Below are 13268 nucleotides of genomic sequence, written 5' to 3'. Positions count from 1 at the left end.
AATGGACACAGCCAGAGCCCCCTCCCCTCTCAGAGGCCTGGTCCGATTGCAGCCAATGGGCCCCGGCCCCATCCCTGGGACCTCAGGAAGTCCCAGTCCCTCCCACCGGCTGCAGAGGCAGGGGGGCTGGGGGGAGAGAAAAAGAGAAGAGAAGAGAAGAGAGACAGCTTGGCAGGGGGAGCGCGCCGAGCAGCCGCGGGGGGCGGGGGCCGAGAAAGGAGCGGGAAGCGCCGAGGCGGGCTGGGCGGGCTGGCGGGCGGGCGGGCGGGCGCGGGGCGGGGGCGTCGCGGCGGCGGGGGTGACAAGTCCTCCGGCCCTGTGGCCACTGACCTGGGTCCCCACGCAGGCGCCCCGTCGGTGCCTCCGGCGCTCCGTGGGTCCGCCTGCCCGCCTGCGGGCATCGGGTCTGCGGGGCTGGGGCCCGGGCAGCCGGAACGACCCGGGAGGCAGAAGCAGCCCCCACAGCGGTCCCGGCGGGCGGGTGGGCGAGGGGCCGGGCCGCGCGGTGAGCGACGAGGGCCGAGCCCCGAGTGAGCGACCGGGCAAGCGGGCCGGGAGGAGGGGAGGAAGGAGCGCGCTGCAAGCGAACGAGCAAGCGAGCAAGCGAGCTAGCGGAGGGAGAGTGAGGGACGGCATGCAGTGAGGTCATCCTTTGAATCTAATTGTCTGAGTCAGGAGGAGATGTGGCACTTGATGCTGGGGGAGGGGAAGCAGAAGGGACCCTCCCCGCTCCGGTCCCGGCCCCTCTCCACACCCAGGGGTGGCCGGGGCCTCCTTTCCCCTCCCAAGGAGAAGTTGCCGCAGGCCAACTCGGGCAGACCACTGCTGGTCTCAGGGCTGACCTCTGCTGCCTGGGGCTATCAGCAAGTGGTGAGAGATGTGGGACCCGGCCCCAGCTCCCGGCTACCTTCCTCCTCCCGGGGTGACCGCCACGCCTCAAGGCCCAGCTCACTTTCCCACATTTTTTAGGGCACGGGAGGCTCCCAGCCTACCCCCAGGTCCTATTCCAGGTCCTATTCTGCCCTGTGAGGATAAAGCAGGAACTTCAGCTAGCCTTCCAAGTTGCCTTACTTTAGGAGCACGGGGCCCCAACTCTATTCCCCAAGTTACTTCCAGTGCTGGGAATTTGGGGGAATCTGGAAACTGAACCCCAGGCTCACCATCCTGCCCTCTGGGAATGATAGTGCAATGCCACCCGTCCCTCCAGTTACTTTCTGCATTTGGGATGAGGACCCCAGATCCGCCTTTAGGAGGGACAGGAGCAGGGCCAGACTCCTAGTGTCTCCAGGGAGGGATCAGGCTGCCCAGAGGGTGACGGGCAGGTTGGTCGCTAGACCCTGGGCTTGTCAGGTGTGCACACCCGTACACATATACATGAGCACACGCACACGCACACGTGCAAATGCACATCCGCATGGGGTCGGGGGCACCAGACAGCTGGGGATACTCACACCAAGGGCCATACCCTCCTCCCTTCGCCCCTGTGGGGGAGGGGTGATAAATATTTAAGGGGCTTTTAGCTCAAAAGGGGCTGGAACGGGGGAGGGAGGGGGATCCACGCTGCCTGATTAATGGGGTTACGGGCTTGGATCAATCCGTCCGCCCGCCGCTCCCTCCTCCCCCTCCTCCCTCCCTCCGCCTAATGCGCTTTATCAGGAGACGCTTTTCTGACTTGGCAGCGTCGGGCGTTTTAAATAGACCCATTTAGAGCTGGGGTTGGGGGAGAAGGAGGGGGGTGGAGAGACAGAGATTGAGACAGGCTGGGAGACAGAGACAAATCAGGAAAGAGAGATGGGCCCTAGAAGAGAGAGACTGGGAGAGGAGAGACAGAAGGAGATGCAGAGATACCATTGAGATAAGACACTGAGGGCGAGGCTCCCACGGAGGCTGAGATGGACAGAGAGAGGGTGATGGAGAGAGAGAGGGTGATGGGAGGCCAAAGGAAGCTGGGGGGCTGAGGAGCAGAAACAAACAAACAAAAAGAGACAGGGAGGAAAGGAACCATGGGCAGCAGGGAGAAGCCCAGAGAGAGGCTCTCTGCAAGGGCTGAGTGCTAGCCTGGGAGACAGCAGATATTCTTTATTTCCAAAAACGGTTTTTCATCCACTTTGTTAAATTAAAAAGCTGTTTTTAAAGTGGTGCTGGAGGTGCTGCTGGGGGAGGGTGAATAGAACTGCCAAGTCCTCCCTCTCTGGCCTCCTCCTCCTTGGCCCCCACAGAAGCTGCCTCAGCCTGAGCCCCTGGGGTGTTCTCCAGCTCCCCTGCTCGCTGAGGCAATCCTCTGAGATCCCCAGGAAGAGGGTCAGGGCATCTGAGCTACTGTTCACTGGCAGGAAGTCCTTCCTGCTGTCTGGCCTCAGTTCTTCTTGCTGCAGGGAGCCCATTCTTTCCCCGACCACTATCCTTCTCTTCTCCAGCTCCTGTCCCGGCTCCCTAAGGTGTTCCCAGTTTGCGGAGGATTATGTGCCCTCTCAGCCCAGTAGCACACTTTCCAAATAAGCCATCAGACTCCTCCCAAGGTACCTCCCATAAATATTATCTTTTATTCTGTAAATCCATCTCCTAGCCCCATCCTAGTCTGAACTTCTATCAGATACACACCCCATGTCCTTGGGTCCTCTGGGAACAGTGGGGTGAAAAGCTTAACTCTACAGCCTTCTCAGGCCTCCCTTCCTCCTCTCCTGGGCCCCAGCTCCATCTTAAGCCCCTTTTATGTGTCAGCCTGGGGTACCCCACTCCACCCTCAACAACAACCTGGTCCTAGTTGTGAAGGGTTAGTCCCCCCTCAGCCCCCAGCCGGGAAAATGGCCAGTCTGTTTGGGAGCTGAGATGAAAAGCCCGGCCGGCCTTTGTGGGCCTCTGGCGGGTTTTGGACAATAGGCCCTTCCGTTCCGCTCCAGTGCCTCGATTCCTTGGATGCCCCCACCCCCAAGCTGCCAATCCAGGGGCCTTGCCTGGCCTGAATGAGAGACAGGGAGAGTCAGGCTCGGCCCCACAGCTGGCCTCAGCAGATTCTGGACTTTCTGACCTGCCATCCCATCTTTTTAAAGCCTAGCTGCTCCTCCAATCAAGTAAGAGAGATGTCTGGGGGGCAGAGAGGAAATCTGAGGATACTGAAACAGAAACATACTCCCATATCTGGGACTCAGCACCCCCTTAGTATAGAACCCAGTTTCCTAACCTGGTGTTGCCCTTGCCTGTGTGACCACAGATAAGTCTCTTCCCTTTCTAGGCCTATTATGAGAGCATGAAAAGCCTCAGCCAGGCTGAGCCCAAAACCTCTGGAAAAAGAAAGGACAGGGGAAGAGAGGAAGGAATCTCAGGTCCTCCTCCACTCATGTCCCCTAGACGTACAGCCCCACTACACCTGCCTGATTCCCTGAGATTGATCTGCCCCACGTGGGCCCCAGCACCTACCTCTTCACCACTGGCCACACACCAAGCACATCAATGTCCTCCTCCTCCTCCAGACCAACTCTTCAGGACTTCCAAAACCAAGGGGGCAAGATGAGGTGACAAGGCTAGAGTCTAGAAGGGCAAAGGGCACAAATCAGAGGTCACAGAGGAGCCACAGGCCTTAGTCCAACTCAGAGGCCATTCCATACTCACAGCCCCACTGTGAGAAGGGGAGACTGAGGCAGGCAGCAGCTAAACGTCTGGAAGAAGAAAAGTTGAGAGTAATACAGACCCCTCCCAGCACCCCTTGCTGACTTCAGGTTCTGAACCACAGGGACAAAGGTTGCCAGAAGGCAGTGGCCTGATACAACACACAGATACACACCCACAGACAATCCACAATTCTTATACAATCAGTTTGCAGACACACAGGCACCTCCATATCACTTGCATCCTCACATGCACAATCCTAGAGGCACAGGGTCACAGGCACGGTGTAAATAACCACCATCGTAACACCCCCTTCCTTATCACCACTATGATTTATTGAGCATCTATTATATGCCAGGAACTGTGTTTGGCACTTTATATGCATTATCTTACTTAATCTTCATGATTTCTCCATGAGGTAGGTTTTATTGTTCTTCACACTTGATAACCAAGGAGATTGAGCTTCAAGGAGGCCTTGCCCAATACCACAGAGCTGATCAGTTCCAGAGTCTAGATTTGAGTCCGTATCTAGTTCCAAAACCTTGCTGCTATACCAATTTGCCTGTGCAGGTCTCTCACCCACCTGCACAATGTCTTTCCCAAGAATAATAACAGCAGGTATCACTTGTTCAGGGTCCTTGGTTACCCAGACACTGTGATAAGTACTTAATTTACATTTTGGTACTGAATCATCAAAACGAGCTTCAAGGCCAGGCATGGTGGCTCACACCTGTAATCCCAGCACTTTGGGAGGCTGAAGCAGGTGGATCACCTGAGCTTAGGAGTTCGAGACTAGCCTGGGCAACATAGTGAAACCCCATCTCTACCAAAAATACAAAAAATTAGCCAGGCGTGGTGGCACGTGCCTGTGGTTCCAGCTACTCCTGAGGCTGAGGTGGGAGGGTCACTTGAGCGTGGGAGGCGAAGGTTGCACTGAGCCAAGATTGAGCCACTGCACTCTCCAGCCTGGGTGACCAAGTGAAAACCTATGGCAAAAAAAAAAAAAAAAAAACACACAAGCTTTGGAGGTAATCCTGTTTCTGTTTTACACATCCTGAAACTGAGGCTCAGAGAGCAGAAGCAGCTTGGCCAAAGTCATACAACTGATAGTTGGTAAAGGAGCTGGCCTTGAACTCAGGGATATCTTGAAAGCCACTGTTGCTTCTATGGACTCTAGCCGTTCAAAAGACCCCTCACCTTCTATAAGACCCCAGGAGATCCTCAGGGTCCAACTGCTCCCTTGAAAACAGGTCCCAGATATATCTGCCAAAGGTATGATTAGGTGCCTAAACACATACCATGAGAAAGGGATTCCATGTCTTCCAATCCTGCCCAGAGATGCAGAGACATCACCACCCAGGGAGAGATAGCCAGAAACTAAAATAATGTGTTAGAGACAGGGTGGTTGATGGTGACAGATACAGCCACACCAAGACAGGCTCAAAGGGAGGAAGACTGAGGGGAAGCCAGAGACAGAGAGGGACACATTAGGCCAAAGAATGAGAGAGATAGCTGGAAAAGGAGACAATAGGAGTAGAGGAGGGTACAGGCTGACATGAAAAAACACGGACAGATACAGATACACTCCAGTATGCAGATAGACACGTATAGACCCATCTGACCTTCACAAGAAACAGACTGTGAAAGCAAGCAAGGCTCAGGCTGTGTGTGGCGTGCGTATGTGTGTGTGCGTATTGTGGGGGGAGCATGCAGAGTCTGTATAGCTACGCACATTACACCAGCTGCTTCCAGCAATTTCATCTGATTAATAATAAATGCCCCATAATTACAGCCGCTCCCCCAGCCCTTCTTCCTGTTTTTTGTCAGCTGCTGCCAGGCCAGCCCCCCATAAACCCTATGGTCCCCTCCATCCTCACCTGCTGTCCTCTAGGAGGCTGAGAGAATGTGAGCTGGTGGAGGAGGCCATACTCCCAATTTGAGGAGGGATACCCACCTCCCTATCTTGGATTAATGCCCTTTGCTTCCAAGCAAAAAGTCATCTTACTTAGGTCTCACTCAGAACTTTTCCACTGCATGGGTATAACCTGTGACCCCTAATATGGCCTAGGGGCCCACATCTGGGATGCAGAGAGATGAAATCCCCTTGCCCACTCTTTATCACTAGCTGGCTAAGTCTCCATCCACAAACTTTACCCAGCCTCAGAACCCTGTAGGCTCACAGGAGGAAGGGAGCAGGACAGGGGTCCTCACCCCATCATTCCAATCCCAGACAGCCCGAATCTCTGCCCACTTGTATACCCTCAAGCTCTGGACACCAGGTGGCTCCGCCTGCCAATTCCTGAGCACCCCCCAACCCCACCCCCACAAGTCCACCTCCTTCCAGGCCTCCCACCCAAGCTCTCCAAGGCAGCTCTATCAGAATCAGCTGCGGGGTTGTGCTGATCTGTTTCTAATCGTTGGGGCCTGGTTCACGCTTGCCCCCAGCCCCCAATATTGATTCCATTATTTGGAAAGTCATTGACGTCAGGGGCCTGGATGGGTGCCAAAACCGCCTTCTCTCCGGGCCTGGGCCAGGGCCCAGCCCCCCATCCCGCAATTTCACGGAGGGGCCCACAAGGGTCAGCTCATGGGCCGAGGTCACATGGCATCTTCCCTCTGACTCTGGGCTCCTCTGCCTTTTTGGAACCACTGTGCAGCTCCCTTCTGGAGAGAGGGGCTACGCAAAGGCCTGGGATTTAGAAGTTGGGGGAGGCTATAAAAGGGAGTCTTAAGCCCCTCATTGGGACTCTGGCTGAGAGCAGGGGCTCTGAAGAGGTAGGGAGGAGGGCAGTGGCTCAGAAAAGGGTAGTTGGGAACACTTTGTGTTTTTTGCCACACTCTTATTTTGGAACATCCTGAAGCTGGTCTTGAAATGGATCCTACTGACTACTTGGTTTTTATGTCTGACATCAGATGTATCTCCAGACTCTCTTAGAAGGAAATTCTCTGCAGTTATTTAGGATAACAGATTACCCTAAATGTTGCCATAATTTGACTAACTGGCACCAGTAATTTTATAAATCTTTGCTCCACATAAAACAAAGGCTCTGTTTCTTGTGCATCTCTCACCTATGCTGCCTCAGTTTCCCCATATTCACACACTCTCCCAGTCTTTCCTGGCGTTGGATGTGTGTTTCTTCCTCTCTGTCTCTATCTGACCAAGATGCAGCCACTGCCACACTGGCCCACGCCAGCAACTCCTGGGCTCTGGCTGGACAGAGTATTTTTAGGATCCGAACCCCGTGTTCTCAGACAGGCATTAATAACCAATACAGACAGTCTGTGGTGCCCACAACAGCTACACAGCCTCAGAGCCCAGCCTTGGAAGGTCAGAGATGGGGTCCATTCCTTCAGCTAGAGGGTCAGAGATGGGGTCCATTCCCCCGAGGGAATTTCTTCTTGTCCAAGAAACTCACACCTAGAGGGTAAGGGACGTGTTCACCACCACATAGGGAAAAAAGGACCTTACTTTCTACAAAATCCTGAGGCTGGGAAGGGGCAGGATGACCTCTGACCTCTGCCACAGAATCGGGGTGATTGCTCTGCCCCAGCCTCCTCTGGTCCAGACCTTTCTAAGGAAGGAGCCTATCCTCTGCACTCCTTCCCTGAGTGAAGGAAAGTCCTTCCTCTACTCTAGCCTGCAAACCAGTCTTCCTTTGAGCCAAACAGGGGTGTAGGACAGGGGATGCTGGGTCTCAAACCACAAATCCCAGCAGCTTCCTTCTCCTCATGATCTGTCCCACTCAGTGATTCATGCCTCAACATTTATTGAGCACCTATTGCCTGCCAGGCACTGTACAGGGAGCCAGGCACATGGTCGTGCCCACAGGGAGCATTCGGTCCAATGAGACAGAAAAAGATGTATTACTGTTCACACAAGAATGCCTTCCTCTGGTGTACGAGGTCTGTGCCAAGGGCAGGCAGGTACAGGGTGAGCAAGGGAGACCCAGTCCTTGAGTCACGTAGAGCTCAGAGGCAACTACTGTGCAACCTTCCTGAGTGTCACGTGGGGAAAGTACAGGTAGGATATATGGTGGGGCACACTGACTACCCTGGGGTCTGGAGAAACCTGTCCTCCTACAGGCTAAGGACTCTTCAGTTTGCTCCTAAACCCAAGACGGGCCCTCGAGCTGAACACAAGTCACTACCATAGTTTAATTTCAGTTCCTGCTACTGTAGCTCTAGTCTTAGCTTTTGGGAGCTGGCTGCCCACAGCAGCAGGGTCTAACTCTTCCTCAACGCCTGCTCCAGCTCCTCCTTCCACCCCTTGGCCCCCAGAGCGCCTAGCTCTGGTGACCCCCAACCGGGCACAGCTCTGTGCTTTGGGACTCTCTTTGCCCTCTGCAGAGGTAAAAGGGACTGATGACCTCAGTGCTCTCCATCCCCAGGGACCACTTGCCTTCCCAGCCCCTCCCCACAGGAAGCTGAGAGCCCTTGTGGGTTTGGTCACCCAGGGCCACAGGAGTTTACAAAGCTGAGGTCTCCCCCACTACCCCCACCCAATGGTGGGTCTGGAGGAGGGGTCAGTTCTCACTTCTCAGGCTCCTTGCTCTCCAGGACCCCCCAAACCAAGCACACATGGTCCCCCCCCAACCCATCTGCATTTCAAAGAAAATCCACTCCATATGTTTCCGATTCATTTACACTTCAACTCGCCATGAGGGCGCAGAGAGCAGGGGTGTCTTGCCTCCAAGCCTCCCACCCCGGCTGGAGAGTGTGTGTCCCCTTCAGGACGGGGAGCAGTTACAGCCCAGCCATCTCAGCATTGGGAGGGACCGCAGGGCCATGTCCCTACTGTGTGGGCTCCCATGGGGGAAGACAGCATATCTCAGGCAGCCCCACCCACTGATGTTCATAGCAGCAGAGCACGCAAAGTCCAGGGCAGGGTCTCCACGGGAGTTAGAATCCCAGGGCTGGCTGCATCCTAGGCCCCCCAGGGCTACTGCTCTTTTGGGGAACAGAGTGGGGAAGCCTAGGCATGCCCTGGAGCCAGGATAAGGGCTCAACAGGCAATCCCAGAGACACTGTGAGACACGCACAACAAAACATGGTCCCTACCCCTCCCCAGCCAGGGCAGAGAAGAGAAGAGAGGGTGGGATCCCGTCTCCTCCTCCAGCTACTTTCTCCCCACAGATCTGAGGCTGTTATCTCTCCTACAATCACAGATTCAACACCCTGGAGCAGTCGCAGGAGCCAAGGTCTGCTCCCTCCAATCTTCACACCCCTCCCATCCTAAGAATGATTGAGATGTGTGTGTGTATGGGGCGGGGGAGATGTCTTGGGAAGACAGGAGTCTTATTTCCCCCACCTGGCCCTTCTCTACCAGGGATGTCCAAAACTATTCAAGGGGGATGGGTGTGCATTGACATGGCACACGGAGAAATCTAAAGGTTCACATCACTCCTGTACCAACAATCCACTCAGATCTTCCTGCCAAGAGTCTAGTCTCCTTATGGAAGGAAAGCAGGGAAATCTGACTGGGTTAGCCTTTACCACCACTCCCCTCCATTAGCCCACAGCCCATTGTGAGGGACGTGACCAAATGTGTGTCCTCTCTCCTCCTCACCTTTGGAGGGGACAGATCCTGTAGCAGTCTCTGTTCTTCACTTCAAGTGCCCCGATACTCACCACAAACCAAAGGAAAGCATGGGCATATCTGACCATGAGTCCTAAGTTCCACTGGGATTGTGAATGCCACAATCTTAGTGTGGATCTGAATGTGAGCCCAGGATGACAGTGTGAGTTTAATCTAAGTGTCACGGTCTAATGTCCATCTAAGTGTGAACTCCAAGATGCAAGTACGGGTTTGAGTATGAGCCCAGGTCTCAGCACGCATCTGACTGTAAACCCCAGTGGGTCTGAATGTGAGCTCCAGGACTGAAGTGAGAGAGCCTGTGAGTCCCAGCATTCCTGTACAAGTCAGCATAAGCATTAGAGTTCTAGTGTAAGTCTGAGTGTGAGACCCTGGTCATAAGGGCTTCTGAGTATGAGCTAAGGTGACTTATATGGAGTCCTAGTGTGAGCACTGGTATCCCTTTTTAAGTCTGAGTGTGAGTCCCAAAGTGCCCTTGTAAGTCTAAGTGTGAACATCAGAATCCTACTGTGAGTCTGAGTGTGAGCTCTGAGATCCCAATATGAATCTGAGTGAGTCACAGGACTTCAAGTGAGTCCTACCAAGATCCTGGTATGAGTCTATGTGTGAGCTCTAGGTTACCCATGGAGGTCTGACCCCCAAAGTCCCCATATGAATCTAAGTGTGAACCCAAAGGTCCTAGTGTGAATCTGAGTGAGCTCCAGGGTCCCCGTGTGAGTCAATGTGATCCCCAGCTTGGAAATGTGAATCTGACTATGAACCCCAGTGTCCTCAGCGAGTCCTTGAGTTCAAATGTGAGCCCCATGTTCCCCATGCGAGTCTGACTAACTCGGAGTCCCAGAATATAAGTGTGAATCGGAGTGAGCACGAGGGTCTTTGTGTGAGCCCCAGTGTGAGCCCTAGGACCCCAGTGAGATTCTGGGTGTGAGCTCTAGGTCTCAATGTAGATCTAAGCTAAAGGGTAAGACCGTGAATCTAAGCATGAGCCTACAGTCCCAGTGTGGGTCCCAGTGTGAGCAGAGTTCCAATGTGAGTCTATGTGGAAACTCCAGGACTGAAGTGTATCCCTGGATATGAGCCCCACAACGTAAGTGTCAGTCCATATGAATGTAAGCCCCTAGACCCTAGAAGGAGTTGAAGTGTCCCAGTGTGCATCTGAGTATGGATTCCAGAGCCCCCAGAAGTCCTGTGCATGAACTTTAAACTCCTAGTCTTTGTGTAGGCTCAGGGTCTCAGTTGGAGTATCAGCCCTGACAGTGTGAACCTTAGCTCCATCTCACCAATGCTGACCAGGAGCCCCTGGCACCAGCTGAGAGGATTTGTGTGGGTTGTGACAGTGGAGACAGAGAGGCATAGTTTGAGACACCTAGGCCCTTCTAGCCCCCAAGTCATTGCTAGCCCTACATCCCTGGGAATCTGCAATGGTTCAAGCCCCATTCCCACACGTGTAATGACACACCATCACACCCAGAGTTAGATACACAAAAATACACCTGGTGTTTCAGGCCCCTCGGACACACAGCAATTACAGATGCACAGACACACCCAGCATTTCACACTCGCACCACCTCAGTGACCACAGCCACACAAACACTCCCAGTGACACAGACACAAATTCACCAAGTATTACAGGCAGAACAACTAGTGTTAGAGACACAGTCCTACAGCGGCATGCAGACACACATCCAATGTTGCAGACAAGCTGCCAGGCACACAGACACACACAGACGCTTCTCAAAAAGAGAGACTAGACGGAAAGAAAGAAAATCCTGAATTTTCAACAAGGCGTGAAATAGTCCTGCCCGCCTGAAGCTACTGGAGGCGGGAGGGGGACAAGGGAGCGAGCAAGCGAGCGAGCTAACGCTGGAGGAGAGGCTCGGGAGAGGAGAGGAGCCGAGAGGGAGAGCTGTCCGTCTGGTGACCTCCCCACGGCCCAGCCCCCACGCACGCGGAGATACACTACTCGGAGCAACACAGGGACACCCAGACTGGCTCACACTGAGCCGCACTGGAGGAGACACACACGAGCAGACTCACAAAGAGACACTTGGGGATACACCATAGGCAGACTCGCACAAGCCAGGAAGACTTACAAAGAGACACACTGGAGGAGACCCACTACATGGAGATACATCCACGCGGACTGAAGAGAAAACCATGGGGACGCCGACCGACACACACACATGCACACACACACGCGCGCGCGGGCGCGCGGATTCACACGGACACACATGCACTGGCAGACGCGCAACCGTCGGTTCGCATCCCCGGGCGCTTTGAAGTCCAGATTTCTGCCCGAGAAAGAAGCCACCTTTGGGCGCGCAAAGGCCACTACGAACCCCCCCAAACCCAGGAATTTTTCCAGACCCCGCGCGTGCAGCTGAGGGGTGGGGAGAACAGGGACACTAGGACAAACCGCCGGAGCCACCTCCCTCTAGTCCACAGTCGGCCCCACCACCACCACCACGCCCAACCCCCGGAGCGCCCGGACGTAGGGGGCCGCTTCTCCAGCGCCCCCGCCCCCGAGTTTGCAGGCAAAGTTTCTCGTGAACTTTCCTGTCGCCCCCGTCCGTGGGCCCACGGGTGTCCCCTCACTCTTCCCGCGCGCATGAGGGCCGCCGGTCTGCTGGTCAGCCCGGGTCTGAGGTTCCGGCCGCGCGCACTCCGCCGCAGGGTACTCACCGCGCCCTCGGGCCACCCGGGCTTCGCGCCGCGCCTTCCGACCGCCCCCGGCAGCGAGCGAGGCAGGGAGCGCGGAGCTAGCACCGCCCGCCGGATCCCACCGCCGAGCCTCGCGCCGCGCCGGCTGGAGCCGCCGCCTCCGCTGCCGCTGCCGCTGCCGCCGCCGCCCGCTCTGCACCGGCTCTTCGGCGCTCGGCGGCTTTAACCCCCCCATCCTCCTCCCTCCCTCGCGCGCTCCCTCCCTCCTTCTCTCGCCCATGTGACCGCGGGCGCCCGCTCGGCCGCGCGCGCCCTCGCTCCCCTCCCCCTCTTGCCTTGTCTCCCCGCGCCTCCGCGGCCGCGCGCCACGACCCCTCCCCGCCACGGGCCCCGCGCGCCCCCGCCTTGGCACGCTCTCGCTCCTGGCACACGCGGTCCGCTCGCCCTGCGCGGGCCTGTGAGCCCCCACTCCCACTCGCCCAGCACTGGCACGCGCTCTGCCCCCCCGCTGGCACACTCGTCCGCACTGGCATGCGTGGCCCCCTCGCGTTCACCCTTTCTCGGGCGCGCCCTCAAGACGGCTGTGGTCCCCGTGCTTCACGCGCAGCCCCGGCCGCGGGTCTCGCAAACGCGCGCGCGCGCACACACACACACACACACACACACCCACTCCGCCCGCTCCCCTAGGGCGGCTGGGCGCGCACTCACCCCCGGGATCGCTCCTTCACACTCACTCTCCCTCTCGGCCTTAGCCAGGTCTCTCCTGCGCACACTCCCGCACGTTCAGGCCCTGACGGCCTCGCACCGACTCCCTGGCACACCCCGGGCCAACTCTCGGGGTCCTCCCTCCGGCGTCGCCGTGAGAGGAACGCGAGCCAGAACCCCCAACCCCCACTTTGGGCAGAAGAAGCCAGCCGGCTCCGCCTCTCCCCTATTGCTACTGCCCCCCGCAACGACTCCCCTCCCGGTCACCCCCTCGCGCGGGGGAAAGGGGCTTCCTTGACCGGGGATGGACCCTGCCGGGAGCCCAGGCCCATGCCTCCAGTGTCTCCGATGACACCAACACCACTACTCGCATGTTCCTCGCGCCCCGAGGACACACAGCCGGGGGAGAAGCCTCCACTGGAATGAAGGGGTAGGGAGGGTGCACTCTCAATGCCGGGCACAGGCGCACCCCTCGATAGGAGGCTCACTCCCTTCGCAGCCTGGGCCTCTGAGGGGCCGGGGTGTTCACTGCACTCGTCCCTGGGCCTCCGGTCTGGCTGCAACATAGGAGAGTAAGGTTAGACAACCTGACCAACTTCTGAGGCCACGTGAAAGCGCAATGGAGTGGCAATGGTAGAGGCAGAGACCGAGAAAGCCACCCCCGTCTCCACCCCTTGGATTTTTCACCTGACCCTTGGCCCAT

At 56.4% G+C, this 13268-nt stretch overlaps 1 protein-coding gene across 8 annotated transcripts in view; it reads right to left on the bottom strand.

Annotated features, from left to right (window-relative positions):
- The window catches only part of CNTFR (ciliary neurotrophic factor receptor), a 39068-nt gene extending 26374 nt beyond the window's left edge, over nt 1–12694 (bottom strand). For 2 of the 8 annotated variants that reach the window (XM_016960774.4, XM_054658793.2), the window contains exons 1-2: nt 12415–12492; nt 3418–3528 (exon numbers count right to left, since the gene is read on the bottom strand). Coding sequence is in view for 1 of the 8 variants with exons in the window: in XM_016960771.4 (XP_016816260.3) it covers nt 331–636 (306 nt within the window). In the remaining 7 variants the exon portion in view is untranslated. Of the gene's footprint in view, nt 1–330; nt 654–3417; nt 3529–11881; nt 12058–12414; nt 12493–12568 lie in introns of those variants that run through there. The other 6 variants (XM_016960773.4, XM_016960772.4, XR_010148966.1 and 3 more) reach the window with 6 other exon arrangements.
- Nucleotides 12695–13268: the final 574 nt, after the last annotated feature.

Source organism: Pan troglodytes, chromosome 11, assembly GCF_028858775.2.
Source record: "Pan troglodytes isolate AG18354 chromosome 11, NHGRI_mPanTro3-v2.0_pri, whole genome shotgun sequence".
NCBI lineage: Eukaryota > Metazoa > Chordata > Mammalia > Primates > Hominidae > Pan > Pan troglodytes.
Note: the sequence above shows the minus strand (reverse complement) of the source record. Positions and strands in the feature narration are given on the sequence as shown.